This window comes from Solanum dulcamara, chromosome 10 (genome assembly GCF_947179165.1).
Source record: "Solanum dulcamara chromosome 10, daSolDulc1.2, whole genome shotgun sequence".
Lineage (NCBI taxonomy): Eukaryota > Viridiplantae > Streptophyta > Magnoliopsida > Solanales > Solanaceae > Solanum > Solanum dulcamara.
Window position 1 is genome coordinate 6456203 of NC_077246.1, and position 23292 is coordinate 6479494.

Consider the following 23292-nt stretch of genomic DNA (forward strand, 5'->3'; position numbering starts at 1 on the left):
CATCTTCAACCTCAATTTCTCTCTATACATAAACTCCCCACTTCTCTCTCTACACACAAAAACCAGAATACCACCAAATTCCTCTGCCTTCTGTTATTGAATTTTGTTGCTATATATATAACAAAAACCCTATTGCCTTTTCCCTTCTCTCTCATCACTTTTTTTTTTGTTCCATTTCGTTTCCCAAATGGGTCTTTATCAATAAACCCCATTATACTCTGTGAATTCCCCTTTGATTAATTTGACAGAGAATCATCAGATTGTAAAAGGGGTTGCTTTAATTTATGTGAATTGCAGAATTGTAGTGTTTTCTTGGTATTTCCGAAGTTTTTTCTGTTCTGGGTGTGTTTTTATTTTTTTTATTCTGGTTTTGAGTATTTCATCAATGGCTGCTGGTGCTAAAGAAGTGTCTGGTGAGACAACAGTGGTTGAAGCTCCTGCTGTTCAGTCTTTATCATCAAACACTGATAACACCAGCAATAATTCTGAATCTAATGGTGTTAAGGATTCATTCGATTCAATCGCAAATGTGAAATCGGAGTATCATATGCACGATATTGCTGATATGTTAAAGAAACTCAAACTGAATCCACAGGCTAAGGAGTTTTTTCCTTCTTCTTATAATAATCGTGGTGCTGGTGTTGGTGGTGATCAGATGATTCTCAGTAGCTTTGTACCAGCTAACAAGACTATGGTTGTTGATGGTTTTCAAAATAACAGAAGGGTATAAATTCATTTCTTAAGTCTGATTAAAATTATTCATTAATTTTTTTTCTATGATCCTTGAGAATTTCAATGTTTTTGCCTGTTTTGTTATTGTGGGTCGGTTCATGATGTAATAATTAGTAGTTTTGCTATACTGGAACTGATATTATGATGGAATTAATATTGGTTTTTTGTGGTAATCTCTGTGCGTGTGTTTGTTTTCTTATGTGCAAGTTTTCTTTTTTAAGCATTTTTTTCTTTTGGTTGAATTGCTGTGATTTCTGAAATATTATAGCTAGGAAACTTTAACATTTCCTTGTTAAGAAATGATCTTTGGAGCTTTTAAGTAATGATCATTTAAAGGAATATAATTATTGCTGAATGTATTAACCGGAGTTCCCAGTTATCAAGGAAACCTTTGATGGTTTTATGGTCAAAAATGGATTTTTACACCTTTGGGGATTCCTAGCATTCCATTCACTAAAAGTGGAAATTTGACATTCAGTTAGTTGAATGGGATCATTGAGTTTTGGTCGTTATTTGTCATACTAATCTGAATATGTACGTGTGATTTGGACCTTTCAATTACTTTGGTTTTTTCGATGATACTTAAATAGAACCTGTTGTTTTATGTGAATGAAATAGGGGATGTTATTTTGTTGTTTTCTTATACTTGAATCCCTGTTTTAGTCCGTTCATCTAAATATGAATATATTGTTGTATTTTGTAAATGACAAATTGCGTTCTGATTGCTTAGAAGGCTTCTAGAGCTTCAACATTCCTTACTGATTGGTTCAAGCATCCCTACATGCTTTGACTTCACTTGCTTGCTTCAAAATTACTGAATCTATTTTCAGGAATTTGTACAGTATGCTTATGTGCAGTTGAGATTTTATCATTTTGAGTTTTATGGAATAGTTGTGGAGGAATTGATAGCTGCTGGACTGTTGAAAAGGTGGTAATTGTTTCAAAATACTAATAAGACGTAAACTAAAAATTATATGTGTAGGATAAGCTTTTAAAAAGAGGAAGTTATCAAGGTTGGAGAAATGTTAAACTGAGCACATGTTAGAGTAATGCATCTTTTCCCTTTTCATTCATAGAACATAACGCATGAAGACAGTAAAATCAGTTTTGTGAAGTCAGGCACTAGTAGTAGCTGCTTCATTTCTTTCATTGTTTAAATTACGAAGAATATACATAGTTCTATAATAAGTTTGCCTGTTCTCTGCCAATTTGGGTGGGAAAAAGTTTTGCTTTGTGATTGGCATCAGTGTCATGTAAAAAGATTGCTTACGGGAAGCTAATGGCACTTTGGATTTCCATCAGTCAAATCTGGGAACAAAGTTCTAGAATAAACTGTCACGACCAGAATTACCAGAAAGCAATGTACAGTGAACTCATCCTGCTGAAAATGAATAACATCATCCTGTTGGAACTTGACTTCTGCACTTGAAATACTCCGTCACATTCAGTGCCATATTTATATTTCTCATGTCAGCGAGGGGTTAACAGGTCACTTGAAATACTCCATCACATTCAGTGCCATATTTATGTTTCTCATGTCAGCGAGGGGTTAACAGGTTTTAGTTGGCTAGTTTAAATGTCAGTTTTATTTGCCCGAGTCATAGCAGTCGTCATCTCTAGAGGATACTTGTTAGACCTGTGAAATTGTACCGTTTGACTCTTACTTATCTTTGGTTAATGATAATTTCCTAATTGGCAATGATTATCCGTATGCATGTTAGAGTTGGTTGTTGTTCACGTTTTCTTGAGAACATCAATTCTGATGATTTCCTAGCCTCATTAACTTGTCAATGACGTACTTGACATTTCAGTTATATCTTTGCCTGGGCCAATTCGGTCTTTTTTATATGCTAACTAGAATATTTGAATAATGGACAGCCATCTCCGTTTTCTTATTTTCTTCTTAATATCTCCTGAACTTTCTTTACTGTGTTATCACAGAGAGGCAACAACTTTAACCAGGGTAAAAGGAGAATGAACAATAGAGCTTATAAGGCTCAAAGAGAAGATAGCATCAGGCGAACAGTATATGTTTCTGAGATAGATAACAACGTAAGGATAGATTCTCACTTATGTTTTGTGATATTTACTTATTGATACTCATATGGTATCTTTGGTTTTGCCTTCTGAATATCTAGGTCACCGAGGAACAGCTTGCTGCTTTGTTTAGTGCTTATGGACAAGTAAGTCACTCTCTTCTTCTTCTACTTCATCAGAAAGTCACTTTCTTCTTTAGCTTGGAATCCGATGCTATATACACTCCTTTTTTTTGGCTTGATTTTAATTTATTTATCCTAATTATGCATTATAGAGTCTGCCACCCTCCTCTCTACCTCCCAAGGTAGGGATAAGGTCTGCGTACACACTACTCTCCCCAGACCCTACTTGTGGGATTATACTGGGTAGTTGTTGTGCAGTATAGTTTCATAATACATGACTATCAGATAATTAATAACAAGTTTACATAATTTATAACATCATATATGCATTAGTTAACTGGTCTGTTAAGATAATATCTTTGACGAAATATTATATCATTCATAAGTTATATAAACAACATATTGATGCTGGCAGAGGTGGATGTAGCATACTGATACCGAGTATAATTTCGACGCGAGTATAAATTTATATGTTAAAAACCATGAAAATTGCAATAAAAAGTAGATATGAATTGAATCCATAACTTTAAAGATATAATGGATTCAATGCTAAGAACCTTAAATGTTGAACCCATAAAACTTAAATTCTGAGCCGACTCGGATGCTGGTATGTGGCAAATATTTGTAAAATATATTTGGCAAAAGAAGATTTACATTTGGTTGTCAGTACAATTAAGAGAACAAAAACATGTAAAGCATGTTGGAAGGCTCATTAGCTCAAGGTATTCATTTTTTTTCTTTCTTTATTTTTCTTGTCGTACCCAGTAAAAGAAAGACAAGTCGCTTCATACTTCTTTCATGGATTCCTCGTTAGTTTGCTGGAGTTAATTAATACCTGGAGCTTGGAGTAGTTTGGTTAATATCGACTGTGGACAACCTAGGATAAGCATGGGAAAGAAGAAGCAAGAATGAGGGAAAGATTACAGGCTCTAGATTCCTGCCTAGAACATAGAGAGCCAGATGATTAAGTGCCTGTTTGGCAGCTAAACAGGCCCAATTATTTTTTTAGGCTTATTTTAAGCACAATGGCTTTAAGTTGGGCAGCCAAACACTCAAAAAAGCTGAAAACAGCTTATAAACAACTTATAAGCCAATCCAAACGGGCTCTAAAACAATGAAAACAAAGGCTCTAAAGTGAAGTGCTTAGAGCATAGTGAAACAACAAAGTTTCAAGATAAGCACATTGAACTCAATGTCATAGATAATCACTATTAAGCTGAAACAATAAGTACTTAAAAGCTGTGGACTTTCTTACTCCTGCATACTTACCCTGAACAACAATGGAACTTCTATAGCTTGAGTTCTAGGATATGCGAGACTTAAAATATTTTTAAAAAAATTAAGAAAACTCATGATTATGACTTACTAAAGACCTATTAAGCAGACTTTCCCCATGTACTCTTGACCTAGAAATACATTAAATAACCTAAACCTAATTAGCACTTTACTGATTGGAAAACACTTAAATGCGAACCAATAAAAAGATGACATTCGTGGTAACAATGTGAAATAAGAAGAATGACATTTGTGATATTCTTACCTAATGAGAATAGGACATTCATAAAACACTATAATGGTGCATAGGTTCTCATTTTCCTCATCGTATCCAGTGTACACATCTGAATAAAGACACCTAAGTGAATGTTGCTCTATTGAGTGCTCTCAGTGAATATTGCTGTTGACCATATTAAGGAGGGGACTGGGATTTGTTGTGTTTACTGCATGACCTTGCTTTCTGTTGAGTTAGCGCATGGGTCATAGTTCGTACGTAGCTTCTGCAGCCAGCAACATTAGTTACAATTAAAAATTGTTAATTCCAGAATATCATTGGGCCTAAACTCTTTTGCCAAATAGGATGCTTTGTCACCTGGAGGAATCTTGCCCTGATGTTTAGTGAGGTTAAGGCTTAAATTAATACTCCCCCCCTTTCAATTTGTTTGTCTGGTTTTGATTTGGCACTATGTTTAAGAAAAAGTAAAGAAGACTTTTGAATCTTGTGGTCTTAAACTAAAGATATGTAGACAACAACAACAACAACAACAACCACATGCCAAGTGAAATCCCATAGGTGGGCTAAAGATATGTAGAATGTACTAAAATGCCCTGTAATCTTGTGGTCTTAAACATGCATGTGGAAAGTTGGAATTAAAGAGTTGCCAAAAAGGAAAAAGACATTCTTTTGAAACAAACTTAAAAGGAAAGTAAGGCAAACAAATGGAAATGGAGGGAGTATTCAATAGAGACGTCTAATAGTTGATCAGAAAAATCCCCAATAGCCTCCTATCAAGAACATTTACGTCATTGGTTCCTGTGGTATGCTAACTTGTGTCAACAAACTTAAGAGCTAGTGTACAGTTTGGTCTGTGGTTTAGGCACCACTATAATGTTTCATTATGCGCTTTAGCGTGTTTATCCTATAAGATGCATTTCAACTGGCTTCATGGTGCGTCTATCCAAAGGCGCTTCTTGTGAGAAGTTATACTTTCATACACCTGTTCAACTATTCATTGTGGGACCAAAAATCTTCCATGAAGTTTTGAATGTGTGAGAGGGCATAGATCGAGCTGCTTGCCTTGGGACTGTGGAGTGTGGTGAAGGTGGCAATAAGTTCATGATGTTGATGTCTATATTTGTCAGCTTAATGTCTAAATTTTATGTCATATGTGTGATGTCATAATTGATTTACTTTCAAAGTAACAAATTGTGCATCATAACAACAACAGATTTGTTTATCTAATCGGTCAATCAACCAACTACACCTCAAGCGCCGTCAGCATATTTGCTTGTTTATTTGTTTAGTTATTTTGCATAATGTGAATGCTTCCTCTTTTCTTCCTCAAGGTAGATTGTCATCATGTTCCCTGTGCTTTGAGAAAAAATAACGATGGTTGTTCTCATTTTTGCTGCTTCATTTCCAGGTTGTTGACTGCCGAATTTGTGGTGATCCACATTCCCGTCTTCGTTTTGCTTTCGTGGAGTTCGCTGATGAGTGTAAGTTGGATGTTTTGGCTTGAAATGTTCTTAAGACAGCTGAATATTCAAAAGCTAACATGGAATCGATCCTAGCAGACTCTGCAAGAGCAGCTCTTAGCCTTTGTGGGACAATATTAGGTTTCTCTCCATTGAAGGTCCTACCTTCAAAAACTGCTATCTTACCCGTGAATCCAACATTCCTTCCAAGGGTACGGATAAATATTTTGTACTGTGTTCTTTATCCAAAAAAGAAAAGAACTTTCACATTTTGTTTTGCTAGTATGTGGATGATCTTGAGAAATAGTTTTATGTTGTTCTATCTCATCCTTGTAGAATTGAGGTCACAGATCTAAATTCTTATTCTCAATTGGATGTTGATGTTTTGTGCAGTCAGAGGATGAGCGCGAGATGTGCGCCAGGACAGTCTATTGTACAAATATTGATAAGAAGGTAAGACATTTTCATCTTTGAGATCTAGTAAAGTTTTCCTTCCTTGTTCGCACCGTTCTGCCGGACGCTTGTTCTGATGCACATTTTAGTAGTTATTATTCTCTGGCTCATACTTGGTTGTTTGTTTATTAAATATTTTTCTATCGTAGTTACCATTTATTTTATAATTATTCAAAACCAATTACTCTACTCTGAACAGGTTACTCAGGCTGACGTCAAGAATTTTTTTGAAACAAGATGTGGTGAGGTCAGTATGAAGTTTAAAAGTTCAAATCAAGTTTGAATGTTGGCTTAAGAAGTGATATTGAACAACAATCTTACTTTTCAGGTTTCTCGTCTGAGGCTTTTGGGGGATCACGTGCACTCAACCCGCATTGCTTTTGTTGAGTTTGTAATGGTATGTTTTCTTATCTTTGGTGGGAATGTATGTGTTGGCCTTTTGCATTAATTACCTTTTATTCCTGCACCCATGCATTTTGTGTTTGTATCCATGGTGTACCTGCATCAGAGGATTAGACATTTTGCATGTACCTATGGATTCAAATGTCATGAATCAACAACTCTCCTTTTTCCTTTTTTTGCTGGTTACTTGTGTCATGGAATTATTGACTGCTTTATAACTCAACTTCCATTTAGTTGCCTCTGAATGTACCTCTCTGATTGCCCACATTATTCTTTGGCCGGCCTTTTGTCCATGTTAGGTGCTATTGAAGTAATGGAAGTTTAATATATTACTCCCTCCGGTCCACCTTAGTTCTCGTGCTTATTAAAAATAGATCGTCCAAAATAGTTGTCATTTTAGAAACCAAGATATAATTGAGTACAATCTTCCCATTCGCCCGTAGTAATTATTATTATTGGTGGTTTAATAAACATTGACTAATTAGCATAAAAAAATGTAAGTAAAGAGCATGTACACATTGTCCTATATTGTGATTTCAATCTCTTCATTTATTTTTTTAACAATAATGTGGCTGTTTAGGTACTCATCATTTACATCAACAAACTTTCTATTTATTGAGGAGAGATTAAAGAGAACATTTTTTTGAAGTAATTAACATTCTAAATATTAAGGATAATAAATAAGGGTATGATAGTCAAAACACATATTCCCTCCGGACCACTTGTCACATTTTTTGTTTAGACGCCCCTTAAGAAACTGTGTTTTTTGACTGCTTATTGGCTTTTTGGAACAATCTCTTAATATGGAATGACATTTGAACAAAATCTATTTTTGCAAACTGCACAGGCTGAGAGTGCAATTTTGGCATTAGACTGTTGCGGTGAGATATTGGGATCCCAACGCATCAGGTAAGCTTATTTACAAGTTGCCCAGCTGATCCCCACTAATTTTTCTGCAAAGAGTGTTTCATTGTACGTGTTTTTGTATTGCATCTCTGTGAGATTGGTATATTCTCTTAGTTCTTTTCTAGGAGGCACCACATCAGATCATGCACTCTAATTCGTTCCCGACCTGCCAGACCTGCCAAAACTTGTCCTTTTTTTTGTGTCCAATTTATTATTGCACCATTCCATGCTTTCTACCTTTCTGATATCTGAAAGTCTAATTGAGAAATAATTGTTATGACTTAAAGATCAGAGTATTGCATGTTCAATAGTTGAGATAAAATTAGAATTTTTATTTTAATTTTGGTAGGTGAGTGAATCATGTTTGTGTCAGATCTGTCCAAAGTAATTAGTTTAGAGAATGCCTCTTAGTAATGTCTAATGGCGACTTGTGTTTGTAGAGTTGATAATTTTGAGTTGCTTGGTTTTATACATTACATATTCAACTCTATTAAGTAGTAATTTGAGATGGAAAGTTAGTAGTAATTATTAGTTCTCTTAATTGCTAATGTTACTTATCATTGGAATACATTGCATTAACTTAAGTTTAACTAGGTGTGGCTAGGTTATGAATCTTGATCCTAATTTCCTCTCTGATCATCTAAAGCACCTTCTTCGCATCAAATTTAATGAAATTGTCTTTACTTATCGAAATTTTCTCTCTCTGATCATCACAAAGATGAAGGGATTTTATCCAAAAGATACTATCTGCCAAGTATTTGAAAATGGTTATTTTGCAAGACAACTTTAAGTGTCAAACATAATTGAAATTGAGAGAAAGGACGTGTGCTAATCATACTATTTTAAGAGACGGCTGAAATCTTTGGCCTTGAAAACTCTCGTTGTCCTTTTCAAAATAGCCTTTAGTTTGTGTTCAAGAGCATTTTACCTTCCACCTGAGGGATTAATGATGCACGTAGGTATGAAGAAATTACACTATGCGGCCCTTTTATGCGGATCATTGTTATCAATAGCACTTCTAGTTATTACATTTCTATAAACAGAACACTATTTCATAAAAGCCATCTCAATACTGAGGCCTCATTCAGTTATGACAATTTTGAGAATTACAGGGCCTTGGATCTTTAGAGAGTTCATTCTATCCAATTGTCTTTTTCTAACTTTGCAACTTTATTTATGTTGAAGGGTGAGTCCTTCAAAAACACCAGTGAGGCCACGAATTCCGCGTGCCATGATGCAGTAAGCCAATGCGTGTGCTCGTAGACCTGGAAAGAGTTCAGAGACAAGCTCCCTCGGAAGACTTGAGGTCACCATGGGAAAGTGAAACAAAATTCTGTTTCAGTAATTTCCATGTTCTTTTCTTTTCATGTTCCTTTCTTTACTGCCTACAGTAACTTTATTGGTACCAAACTCGACGTAACCTTGGCGTCAACAAACTTTTTAAATTGGAATATCCGCACTTGTAGTACTTTCAGCTTGATCGATCGTTCCTTTATGAATCTCTTGCTGGTTGGAACGCCACCTCACAATTTGATCTTTCGTCTCTGGACGTAGCTTTACATGTTTCCTGTTGCTCACAGTTGCACCAGGAAAACTTTTCCGCACCCGGTGTTTACATGAAACTAAAAGAACTCAACAATGGTTGAGTACAAAATTGATGTGAGGTCAAGTGATGCTAAGTGTATGTAGAAGACGTGTATCATATATTTATTGGTTTGATGTAAACAACTCGAGCAATCAAATGTGATTGCAATCTTCAATAACCCCACAAAGAAATCCCTGATCATTTCAGGGTTATCAAATAGGTAGTTTGGGTACAACCTCCTATCGCTAACCTAAGTTTTAAGATGCGCCGATCACAAATATTTTTAGCAAGGACGATAAGTATTTTGAGATGGACGGAGTACCAAACCTGGCTCAAATCATAACACTTTTTTGGCGATGAATGTAAATAAGATGTTTGGCCGCCAAAAAGGAAATTCTTTTTCATTTTCCTTGGAACAATATTTTCATTTGGTACCAAACACACCTTAAATCTTAAAGATGGGTTAGTCACAATAGATAAGAGATGGAACATTCCAAGAATTGGTAGCCCAAAAGATTGTAGTTGATTGAATATATTTCTTGATAGTTTTTTTTTTAATTTCCCATCCGATGTGTCCGGAGTCCGTATTTGAGTTCCGATTAAATTTGAATCGCGCACTGCAAAGCTCATTCGAAAGTGGTGTTTCCAACAGAATTTTCTCTATAATTCAAGACATCCGATCAAAAGTGGAGCAGTCTCAATCAGAAGAAGCTGAGAAAATGGTGGTGTTCTAACTCCCAATAATAAAATGGAAGTCATAGTTAGGTCGCAGTCAGCAAACCAATCAACAAGCCCAAGGAGATTTCAAGGACCTCATCATGTTGGTTTCTTGATAGTTATTTGTTCAAAACTATACCAATTTTTAATAAGGTTATTGTTTTTCATTAAAATATGGACACGTTGATTAACTTGGAACCAGGAAGCTAACATATTGTAGTCAACATTATTGAATTATCTTAAAAGGTGGAAATATTGAATATTGTCCTTGTTGTTGACCCCTCTTGTTAATTAATTACACTTACTATACAATTTTTCAAATCATTGGGACTAGAGTGGGAGGGTGGCAATCTCTTTTTGTCATGCTTCTATTTTTTAATCATTTTTTCGTTTCTATGTGACATGTTCACAGATTTTGAGAGTTAATATTTAAATTTTAATAGTGAATTTAAGCATATTTTATATTTTGGAATAAAATATATATACTTAAAAAGTACATAAAGAAATATTATAAATTATAATAACACATAGATGCTTTGGTATTTCATTATTCATCATTAAAGACACAACTATTTCAATTATAAATATATATCAGTATTTTCTTTCGGACACTTCATTCTGTAGCGGAGTATAGACACACACATCTCCTATCTTCAGAAGCATGAAATTAATAATTTAAAATATTTAAAATAATAATAATAAAAAATTGTAAAATTTAACTCTGGAAATTCAAACAATGTTGGGACAGAGAGAGTACTAATAAGGACATTTGAATAGGAGAGCATTAGAGCCTGTTTGGATAAGGTTTTTTAAGCTGCTTATAAACTGAAAACTGCTTATTTTAAGCTAAGAAAAAAAGTTGGGGTAGCCCAACTTATTTTTTTGGCTTGTAAGATGTTTTCAGCTTATAAACTGTTTTAGATAAGCTAAGTCATATAAACCTAATTATTTTTTGGGGCTTATTTTAATCACAAAATGACTTTAAGTTGACCAGTCAAACACTAAAAAAAAACTGAAAATAACTTATAAACTAATCCAAACGGGCTCTTAATATGTTAATTTTAATACTTGCGATCGAGTGATGTGTACCTATTCACACCACATATATTTTCTGGTCTTAATTCAAACTTCAAAGTTGTTTTCATTATACTATTAATAAGTACGACGTAGAGTGTCATGTTTTGTTTAATATTGAATTATTAATAAAGATTGTGGTAGAGTGATAAGTAATTTTTTATTTTATGTTAGAGATTTTAAATTTAAATTCTCAATATAGAGTCGTTTTTGATAGAAAATACTTTATCCATTAAAGTGGAATTTTTTTATATGAGTTCAAATTAATCAAACTACGCAATGAATAGCAGATGGATGTCAAATGTGAACCAAAATTCGTTTATATTGGGTTATGGTCAAGGGTTTACTAGTCAAAAATGTCAGGATAATTAAATCAAATTACCTTCAAACTCCAAGAATGGTTTGAACATTTGTACTATATAATAACAAACGGATGATTAATTTATAATATTTCTATTTAGATTACTCAAATTAATTTGTTTTGACTATATATAAGTCATATTTCCGTTTTATTTAGGTTTGAGAAAAGGAACAATTCTAATTATTTTGGTCAATTCTCAAAAAGAATAATATATTTTTTTATTTAGTAATAATTTAATTTTAAAATATTTATTTTATCTTTAATAAAATAATTTATAGCTATGCAAATACTTATGACTTATTTTAAATCATAACTTTTAACTTTTTTTCTTTTTAAATTCTATATTAAATTAAATAACATCATATAAATTGAGACGGAGTGAACCGGAGAAGCAATTGAGCAAAAGGAGGCAAAAAAACAAAAAGAAGAATATGCTTTTGTCTCTAAAGATTAAATTACTCCTATTTGCTTAGTTCCATTCATGTTGTCAACTTGTCGAATTAAACCAACGCAATTTCCTGCGATGTGCATAAACTTTTACGGTTTACGTGAACGTACTAATTTTTATTTCACAAATTCTTTGTTTCAATTTATATATTAAAAAATTTATTAAATATCTATAAATATTTAAATATAAATTAATTACATTATTATAATATTATTTTAATATAAAAATTCATAGATTTTAAATTCTGAATTTACTTTGATCGAGAAGCGACCATTATTTTTGACTCTATCTCTGGTCCTTGTTGACTGCTTCGATTGATTTGGATGGTCAACTCTTAACGTATGACCTATCTCAAATCTTTTTTATTTCTAAGTACTAATGCTCCTACTATAAATATGTACATATAAATCACTTATCCTCAATTACAAGTAACACTAACTACTCATTTTCTTTTCCTCATAACAACATTTCCAAGAATCCCAAGATTCAATTCTTCGTTTTCGACATTTCTATATTCTGAAATAGTTCACTAATTCATTTCTTTACTTGTCCAGTCAATCTTTCCGGAGAAGATGTCAAAAGGATTTTTCGAGCAATCAACTTTTATCTCTATTTGATTAGTAATCGGTCGCACAACCAACTTGAATATATCTTGACATCAATATCGATTTTCAAAACTTACCGTTTCGACTAATTCCAAAATACAAAAAATATGTCAACAGATAAAAGCAGAAGGGATAAAGTGAAGGTGGTGATAATCAACACGGAGTATATAGAGACAGATGCAAGAAATTTCAAATCAATAGTTCAGAGACTAACAGGCAAGGAGGCTCAAGTGGTGTCTGATCAAAATTCTGGCCATGTGACAATGTCAAAGTTGAAGTCCAATATTACTTATAATAATCCTAATACTAATCTTGATAGCTTATTGAAATTAGAGTTACCTTCTTTGGACAACTTTTTTTCACCTACTTATTGAGATGAAATACATTTTTAACGAGTCTAAGTTATATACATTGTCAGTGTAATACATTATCGAGTCACATTTATCTACTGTAATATATAGGTAATTTGTCTTATTTTAAAGATTACAAATTTATATTTTAAAAAGATTTATCGCTATTAATATCTTTTGCATGATTTAATAATATAAAAGATATTTACATATCGTGTATATAACTTAAATTTGTTTTTTAACATACATTTTTGCACACTTATTGATTTATATGAAATATACATGCATTACCAAAAATAATAGGAGTAAGTTTTTAATAATTCTTCGCTAATGTATTGATAAGTAGGATTAGTGATGAATTTTATTGTTTGTCGAAGAATTGATTGGTTATTTATTTCTCTTATTATTCTTTATCTCCCTCTGCTTTCCTCAACACCTATCTTTGGTATTTTCAGTTTAGTTAGACTTCCTAATTACGGTCGTTTTATTATTTAATGTAATTTAATTTTTGAAGAATTGACAAAAATTATTGCTTCAATAGCTTAAATTAAAAAAAGCAGTATAATATATGTATAAAGAAAAAACATAACGAGTTTAGATTATAACAGGAACACTATCGAATCATTTGAATATGCGATATGAAATTATGATTTGAAATTGGATTGATTTGAAGTTGAAGACATGTTTTAAACATATAATTTGAATTTCTTAAATTTGTATTTTCTTTTTATAAATATAAAAATCCCATAGATTGTGAAAATTGTCAAAATTTCTCAATTCATATACAATATCATCAAATGAGCAAACCATAGTACATATAAACAAGATATCAAATTATTCTAAGACGCTACATTGATAAATCACATATCTCCATGTTTCAGTTACAAAATACATGTTTGCGATTACAAACTTTCAAATACACGTAATTTCATAAAAATTACTAGCTAATAATAGTATTAACTAGTTATTTTTAATATAATTCTTTCGCACGAAACAAACAATCTCTTTACATCAAGCATTCCGCAAAATTTAAACTTACGAATTAAAAAAAAATGCAAATCATGATTTCAAATCCCAAATCATATTTTTAGGAGAATTTGAGATTTGAAATTATGATCCCAAATTGCATATTCAAAATCCAAATATTGATTTAAAATCATGACTTTATATTGCATGTCCAAACACAAGCCAACTCTATAAAAAAAAAAGGTATTATAACACATAATGCCACAATTTGTCTAGAGATATTTTTATTACTACGGCGAGATGTTGTTATAAAGAAAATATAATACTTTCTCTATTCCATATTAACTGAATTTCTAGAGCCTTTTTTATTATTCAAAATAGTTGAATTGTTCAAAGTTCAAGAGAAATGTTTGAAACTTTTTTCATGTTTACCCTTTCTATTAATGGAGTTTTGTAATTTTCTAAGAGTAAACTACACTACTTACAAAGTTATACTCCAATAAAAAACTACTTGTATTTATGATTTCACATTTAATCATCTTTATGATGATGATTAAATAAAAAGGTAATAAAGGAAAATAAGGTTCAAATTTTGTCCTTGAATGTTTTTTTTAATATGTGTGCATTACTTTAGAAATTCAACTAATATGAAATAGAGGGAGTATAATGTAATATGAAAGTTGATTTTTAAAAAAAATAAAAAATAAAAAAGCATAAATTCCCCCCTAAAGTTGTACCGAAAAGTCAGTTACACATTTAAATTATCAAGATTCAAAATGGGGAGTAAATAGAGGTGGACGTAAAGAAGAAGAGGGTAGGTGGGTGTGAAGAAGAAATGACGTGGGGTGGGGTGATTTTTTTTTTAAATTTTTTTACTTTCATGAGTTTTGAAAAAAATAAATTAAGATTCAAAATTGAAGTAAATGGAGGTGGGTGTGAAGAAGAAGAGGGTAGGTGAATGTGAAGAAGAAGACGGTAGGTGGGTGTGAAGATAAAAGGATACGAGGGTGGAGTGATTTTGTTTTTTTTAATTTTTTTATTTTACAGAATCTGACGCGCTGCTCCTTTTTTTTTGCCACATCAGTTTTAAGGGGGTAATAGTTTCACTTTTAGGTAGTTTAAATGTGTAATAGATCGTCATAGTAGTTTAAATGTGTAACTAATTTTTCGATATAACTTTAAAAGATAATTTATGCCTTTTCCCAAAATAAAAATAGACTGTTAAATTGAAATGTTTTAGAGTATAAAGGATGCTACTTGCATTGACTAACCAAAAGAGAATAATTCTTAATCATAGAGAGAGAAATGTATTCAAACCTCCCAATTGATTATAAATACATCAATGAATCTGCAACACTGGACATATATATTCTTGGCTAAGAAATTTGACAGTATGGCGGTAACTGTGGTTCCAAAATTGTAAGTAGGGACGGAGCTAGCAAGAGTTTGAATTTCTTCAATAAAAATTATTCATATGTTTATTTTTATATTTGGAATTCTTTAGAGAAAATTTTGACTGTACTACTATTTATAGTGTCACGTAGAGGCGAATCCTAAATTTATATCGATGAATCTTATGTATCATTTGAATCTATTGCATTTCTCATAAAACCATGGGTTTAAAATTTAAAAAATATGTACGTAATTAGATTATTAATAAAATAACACAAGTAATCAGTTGAAAGAAAAAGATATTTCTTCGGCCTCAATTTCTATAATTTACTTGCTTTTTTACTCCATTTAAAAAAAAAATAACATATTTTTATATTTAATAATAATTTGATTTTAAAATATTGATTTTACTCTTAATGAAATAATTTATAATCACACAAATATTTATGACTTATTTTAGATCTCAAATTTCAAAAATCTTTCTTTATTCTTAAATTTCGTACCAAATCAAACTATATCACATAAATTGGACACTAATATGCTACCACAACTTGGTAGAAATTTTAAATAATAAAAAATACTTTTAAATTTTGTGGTTTTAAATTAAAAATATGCATAATGTATAAAATATCGTTTAATAGTGTGGTCTAAAAACATGTGAGGTGAAAAATTTAAATTAAAGAGTTGTTAAAAAATAAAAAAAACATTTTTTTTTATAAAAAAGTTAAATAAAAAAATAATACAAACAAATTAAAACGAAAGAAATATAAGAAGCATAACCAACAACAATTTTGGAACCAGAGTCACCAACAGACTACCATCTTCTTCTTATTGTTGTTGTGCTTCAACTTTCACTTTTTAATACCAAATTTGATTCCTTTTATTGAACACAAAGTGTTAAGAGACACTCTCTTTTAAAATATTACACGTACATATTTAAAATAAAATATAACGTACATAAAATATGATTGTACTACTAGTGTGCTATTTTTAAAAATATAACGTACATATGATTGTACTACTAGTGTGCTATATTTTATTATATCTTGTGGAATTGCAGGGGCATTTAAGAATGACGCTTTCAATATGATTTTCTCTATATCCAAAGCTCGAATCCGAGACCTCTGATTAAAGGTAAAACAGATTCATCACAACCTATGTTGGTGATCTTTTATTATATTCAACTAGTCATAACATGTTATTGTTAATGAAAAAAAGAGTCTATTTTCCAAAAATCAAATTAAAATTAAAGGCATTGGAATTTCTCATTGGTGAAGTTGGCGTACTACTAAGGTAAGATCAATTTTATTGTTGGCTACTTTTAGGGCTGTACATGACAAATCGATAAAGCGCACCAAATCGATAAATCGAACCAAATCGGAAAAAAAATCCGACTAATGGTTTGGTTTGACTTGGTTTGGTGTTTGGAAAAAAAAACCGACCATTATAGAGTTGGTTTGATTTTAACTAAAAAAAGTCAAATCGAACCCAAATCGACCTGATTATAGATATACACTTTTAAATTATGTTATACATAAAAATATTTATTAAAATGTAATTTATAAATATTTTTTTAAAATTTTTCATAATTTTTGTTTTCTTTCTTACATTTAGATTTGGACTTGAGAAGCCATCTAAATAATATACAAAAAAAAGCTCATCTTATAAAGTTATATTATAAAGTTAAAACTTTAAACAATGTTCTGTCTCCATCTTATATGTGGATATTTTGTACTAGAACTCTTTTCAAGAAGCACTGCTCTGTGCTTTTTATTAGATACTATGAAAAACCCGAAAAATCAGAGAAAAATTGATATCGAAAAATCCAACTTTTATTGATTTGGTTTATAGATTTAATAACCCGATATAAATTGTTTGATTTGATTTATAAAAAATTCGAACCAACCCCGTCAATGTACATTCCGAACTACTTTGTAGTACTAATATTGTGATTTCTTTATTCCTTTGGAAGATGACACTATCACTGTACTACTTCAAATTTGGTACTATCAAATATCAATAGTACTCATGGCTCCTAGTGTAGTACGAAAGGTTATTTTAGTTGAAAACAAGTTATTTCAAAATTAATTATCTTATGATAATTTATCCATCATATATATATGATAACTTTTTCTATCATTATGATATAAATAATCTCATAACTATTTAATACCTCGAACCAAATGCAAGATAAAATAATTATGTATTTGATTTCAGAATTATTATACCTTATATCTCACACCAAACAACCCCTAGTAGTATTGTAGGGGAAAGACACAAATGTACTCCTTGTTAAAAAAATAACATATAATCATTGTTTAATCAATAATGCATATATATTCTCATCGTCTAAAAAATAATACATATTTACCTTTTTCATTGACAAACTAAATAAAAAAATGATTTTTTTTTAATTTCAAAAATATTACTATATAACTTTAAAAAGTTACCTCACTCATTCTTTTTACCCCATCAGACCTGACCCAAATCCGATCAATTTAAAAAGTTTCAATTTCTCTTTTATTCAGACTCAACTCAAATTCATTTTATGACTGAGTAAAAAAGGAATTGAATTTTCTTTCTTTTGGGTCGAATTTAGAGTCATATGATATTATTGGAATTAAAAAAAAACCAATTTTAGGATTATTTTTTTAGTTAAGTAAATATAAATTTACTTAAAAATAATATTACCTCCGTCCCATATTAGATGTACACTTTCAATTTTACACAGTGATTAAAAAATCATTAATACATTGAAAGACTTTACCATTTTGCCATTTGTTGATATCAATGCAATATACATAGAATATAGAACTAGCTAGTATTGAGATTTGTTTACATTCAAAAGTTCATATTAATTGTAGGGGTAAAATAGGAAGAAATTAATTAATTCTATCTTGATTTAGTAAATGATCAATTAATATAGGACAAATATTTTTAGTAAAATGCCTATCTAATATAAAACAGAGGGAGTAATAAATATGCATCATTTTGTTATAAATGCCTACACTAATATCCATAAGCAATTTGATTTCTATTTTAAATCATTCAAAGTTCAAAGGTTAAATGCCTGCGCTACTATCAATAAGCTCTGAGACAGAGAAATAGGGAAAGACAAACAACAAGAAAATGATTCGAAAGAGGAGCTTTGTAGTGATTTCTATTTTTTCTTATTTTATTCTTACAATTATTATTTTTTTACGAAAATGCAAGCAAGTTTGTAAAGTTTTAAAAAAATATTTCAGAGTAAATTAGTAAAACTGTCCTTATCTATGATTACAGAGGAAATATCATTTTTGAAGACTACAAACACTTTAATTATGGATGTGTTGTTATGATTGTTCAAATACTTATAAATGATTCTAATTAATGATTTTTAAGAAACGTATTAAAAGAAAAGTGAATCACGATAAATAATATGAGACGAAGGAAGTAAGAAAGACATTATTAGCTTTGTTTCCCCAAGAACATATTTTATAGTGTTCCCTGCCTTCAACGTTCAAAAAGCCCTTGTCCTACACACATACACTTAGCACTTCAAAAATATCCCCATCATTAATTCAAAATTTCAAATATTCAATTTCAAATCATAAAAAGTTTGTCCTATACTTTTTATATAAGTATTTCACAGACTAACTTGTAACATTCAATTCTCAAAAAGTCTCTTTTTGTTAGTTCTTTTTTCCTATTAAGGTAGGCTCTTTTTTTTTTTTAATTACTATAGTGTATTAACAAAAGGAATATAAAGATAAGAAGTTGCATATGAGGAGAAGAGCATCCAAGTAAGTTCACTATATATGTTTCCATTTTCTTGATTCAAGATTCTCTCCTAATGTTTGCATTTTCATTCTTTAACTTTCACAAATCAATTGCTAATTATTGTGTTGGGCAATCTTGCACATCGACTATTCCATTGGGTACTTGTTCATGCAGATGGAAAAAAAGGGAGAAAAAAAAAGAAAACTTAGGTATTTTTGTTTCTACCAAAATTTTATTTAACTTAACCATATGTCTTGTAATATTACAAAGATACCTCCAGGAAATATTACAAGTTATAACCTACTTATAATGTTGAATAAGTATAGTATATTTTAATGATATTGGCATATGCATGGGGAAAATTTGCTTTTGTTCTGTCTTAGAAGCATGCTTCACCAGTATCTATGAAATGTTAATGTGTCTTCTTTAAGCAGAAAACTCTTTACCTTTTTTACATTGACAAACAAACATTTCCAACTTTTTAGGTAGCTAGGAAAGAAGCAACTCATTCATGTATAAGTTATACAACATTTGATAACTAATTAAGATTTACCTGCATTACTTATACCTACATAATTCCAACCAGATATCGAACGACTTGTTTACAGAGATCAAGACTAAAGCTGTTGGAACCTCTGTTCATAAACACTTTTATTAAGAAGTTGAAATGCCAAGATTAAGGTGAGTTGTTGGCACCATTTGAATCTCCCTCACTGTTGAGTTGCAGTTCTTTTCCAATTCCAACTCTTTGTTTTTTCACAGCAAAGTTTTCCATTTCATGTCAATTAGGGGATCAGAGATGCTTCAAAGGAAATCACCTCGAGTACCTTTGCAACTCAGAACATCAAGCTCTGATTCTGATCAGAGAAGTCCTAAGTTAGGTGATCGTAGATCTCCACAAGGCGCTCAATCTGATCCAATAAAACAAAAGAAACTTGGTACAAGAATTGCAGATTTGGATACTCAACTTGGACAAGCACAAGAAGAGCTTAAATATCTTAAGGACCAACTAGCTTCAGTTGAAGCAGCAAAGAAAGCAGCTCAAGAACTGCTTGAGAAAACCAAGAAATCAACTGTCCCAGAGCCTGAGGAAATCCAAGAATCTAAGAGCAAATTAAAAATCCAAGAAATCGATGTTTTTGAAGTCCCAAATGTTGAAATTAGCCAGCCCACTAATGAAAAGATCAGCACTTTATCAGTTGCTGAACCAGAGAAACCATCACCTGAGGAGTTGGCTTTGAAGAATGAAGAAATAAGCTTTTTGAAAGCCAAGTTGGCAAAGAAGGATCAAGAATTTCAGGCATTTTTCCAAGAAAATGAAAACCTGAAGAAGGAACTGAATGAAATGACTCGGGAAATTTCATCCACTAAGGCAAAAACAGAGGAAATGAATCTCAAGTTTAACCAAGTTACTCTAGAACTGGAAACAACAAAGAAGAATGCTTCTAACATAAATGAGAAACTTGAAGCCACCGAAAAGGCAAAGGAGGAATTAGAAAGTGAGATGAAGAAACTCAGAATCCAAACAGAACAATGGAAGAAAGCTGCAGATGCTGCTGCAGCTGTGCTGGCAGGGGAAGTGGAGATGAATGAGAGAAGGCTCTCTGAGAGATGTGGATCAATGGATTATAAGCGATACAGTAATGTATTTGAACCAACACTTGGAGGATATGGTTGTTACATGGGTTCACCAGGACTTATCGACGACGTTGATGATGGTTTTGGACATGTGAAGAGAAAAAGTTCTGGCATTAAGAAGTTTGGAGACCTGTGGAGAAAGAAGGGCCAGAAATAAGCTATTTCTGAACACTCAAAAAGACTAATATCAGAAATGGTTGCTCACCATTTCAATTTTCTTGCCAACTTTTTGAATCTTCTTCATGACATCTAACCAATTATAATATGCTGCATTTAGATTTCTTGGTTAGTTTTTCGCAGGAGAGTAAAGACCTGTCATTTAGGAGTAATTGGATCCAAAATCTGATATGTTGAAGCTTAGTAGTTTCTGTTACTCTTGAGGTTCAGCAGTCATGACAGTTGGCAAATGTGTTAGATCTTGCTTAGTCGTTCATCATTGTTAAATGTAGTAAATGAAATGATAACCTACTACATAATCACGGATGAACATTTATTATCTAGTAGAAAATATCCTCACAAAACAATCAAGTAACAGTTCAAATGGAATATGGAATGTCATATGGGAGTTTCAGACCTTTCAACCGAAGAGGAAGCATAGCACGTACTACAAAGGAAGATAACCATACTCCTGAAAGTTTCTAACATTGAAATCTTGAAGTTCCAATCCCGAATTTACTGTTTTGAGCAAACTGAATGAGCAAACTTATCTGTTTTGAGCCACATTAGAGCTTCATGTATTACTTATCTTGTTTCCTTTTTCTTTTTCAAATAGTGTTGGACCAGCTAGTGCCACCTCAATTACTCAATTATCTGTTACCCTCACTAATACAAGTACCAGGTAACTCAACCCATCAAGATTGAGGAAAATTGGGAGGAATCACCTAGAATTTGAACTATGGTATCCCACATCTTTATTGACCATTAAGTCACACCATTACATGTGCTTATCTTGTTTCTTAGTACTCGTAAATGAGTATACTACCAGTCTTCCAACTAGGAGGGGGAACTGTGCTGCAACTGTTGTAATGGAATATACTAAAACAGATAAAACTTTAATAGACAAAGAGACGAGCTATTCTCGTACCTTCTTTTCCCTATAGCAATACCATTTGCACTGCTGTAACTTTGAATCAGCGGAAAAGTTTCATAAGCCATGGTCAAATTTTGTATCAAAGGTTAGCAGCAAATAGCAATCTATGACAACGACAATGCAAATGAAGAATTTTGTAATGCATACGGCACTGCACAAATGATAAATCAAATCGAGTGAAATATGGAAGATACAGGATGTAAAGACAACATTGCTAGTCCAACTTATAAAGCCAATATCCTTCACGGGATTTCAGCAATAACTGGAAAAACAATTTTAAACATTCAGGGAAAAAAGAAAAGGAACATTCTTTTACTTAGCCAACATTATACATAAGAATTACATACGCTTCCCCTCAAAAATAAGTCTTTTCAACATGAATTCACTATCGCAAAGCACTTCCAGGGAGATGATGCCACCATTAGCCTTCACTATCGAACAATAACCACCCTCATCATGACCACCCTGAAGTCCCCACTAACTCTCCTACCTGTGAAATAACTGTTCTCACACACCTAGAATACCGCCAATGTAAACCAAACTAGACTAGTAAGGCCATCTTCACCATCCATACCACAACGCATCACTGAAGCCACCAAAACCACCACCCATCACAGTTCTGGCTCGTCCAAGTCTCAACAAAATGCACTTACCAGCTTTAACCATTCTAATACTGCTTGGTGAAACGGTATTTGGTGGTCTGACTTGAAGCCAACAACAACATACCTAGTATAATCCTACAAGTGGGGTCTGGGGAGGGTACAATGTACGCAGTCCTTACCCCTACCTTGAGAGGAAGAGAGGTTGTTTCTGATAGACCCTCGGCTCAAGGAAAAGCATATCAAAGCAGATAGAAAAGAAAAATAATAATAATAATATCTGATTTGAAGCCTATAAAGGCTATATTTGCTGGGATCAAACAAAAGCAGATCAAGGTGAGATTGACAATAGGCAGGGGAAAGGGGAAGGGTGAGTGTGGATGCTCTGGACATGAAACCTCTAAAGGCTGTATTCGCTGAAATTACACGAAAGCATGGTGAAATTGAGAAGAGAAGAGGCAGGGAAAGGCAAAGGGAAAGTGTGGAAGCTCTGGACATGGAAGGAAGAAGATGGATCAAATTATGGAATAAACACTTCTCTGTCGTTGAACAATGACTGGTTAGTAGAATATCAGAAGAACACAAGTATCATATACTCTGACAAATAGTGGACTTTACAGAGTCAAATGGGATGTCAAAGAACCAGGTATTAATAGTGGATTTTTGGTCCATTTTAGGTCACCTTGCATCCTCGCCTTTCATGGTCGCTACCAAAATTCACAGATGAAATAGATAGGTATCCTGCTTCAAGTCCACGCTTTAACTCCTGAGCTTTGGCAAATCTAGATCAAGAATGCGAAGGCATTTGAGTTATCTGTTTGTGCAATCAGAAATTTATTCTAGCCCCTTAGAAAAGTTTTTGTGCCACTTCAAATGGACTATTGGTTTCCACTTCAAGACAGAAAGACCTTTTTCTTTCTTACTCCTACTTTTTGTGTTTCCTTGGAGCTTTGATTAGTTCCGGAGCTTGTTTTCGTGATTCCTTTTCAAGTCTGAGAAAGAAATTCAACTAACATGCTAGTATTCTCTATTATCATCCACATTTACTGAAAAATGGATTTTTATGTCATTCAAGGTATCATACCA

General features: G+C 32.2%; 2 protein-coding genes across 4 annotated transcripts; both read left to right on the forward strand.

The window, feature by feature from the left end:
- LOC129870171 (polyadenylate-binding protein-interacting protein 8-like) lies at positions 1-9090 on the forward strand. Of its 2 annotated transcripts, none has more exons than XM_055944819.1 (10): positions 1-724; positions 2674-2784; positions 2871-2915; positions 5810-5882; positions 5961-6073; positions 6255-6314; positions 6514-6561; positions 6643-6711; positions 7564-7625; positions 8808-9090. In XM_055944819.1, the coding sequence occupies exons 1-10, from the start codon at positions 386-388 to the stop codon at positions 8863-8865; spliced, it is 978 nt and encodes a 325-aa protein (XP_055800794.1). In that variant the 5' UTR covers positions 1-385; the 3' UTR covers positions 8866-9090. The 2 variants fall into 2 exon arrangements, with proteins under 2 accessions (XP_055800794.1, XP_055800793.1); XM_055944818.1 differs by having other exon boundaries at positions 5-724; positions 5958-6073.
- Positions 9091-18773: 9683 nt separating this feature from the next.
- LOC129870610 (interactor of constitutive active ROPs 4-like) lies at positions 18774-21417 on the forward strand. 2 transcript variants are annotated; one of them, XM_055945430.1, is made up of 3 exons: positions 18774-18902; positions 19488-19560; positions 19669-21417. In XM_055945430.1, the coding sequence occupies exons 2-3, from the start codon at positions 19547-19549 to the stop codon at positions 20672-20674; spliced, it is 1020 nt and encodes a 339-aa protein (XP_055801405.1). In that variant the 5' UTR covers positions 18774-18902; positions 19488-19546; the 3' UTR covers positions 20675-21417. The 2 variants fall into 2 exon arrangements, with proteins under 2 accessions (XP_055801405.1, XP_055801404.1); XM_055945429.1 differs by having other exon boundaries at positions 19466-19560; positions 19669-21416.
- The last annotated feature ends 1875 nt before the right edge of the window (positions 21418-23292 follow it).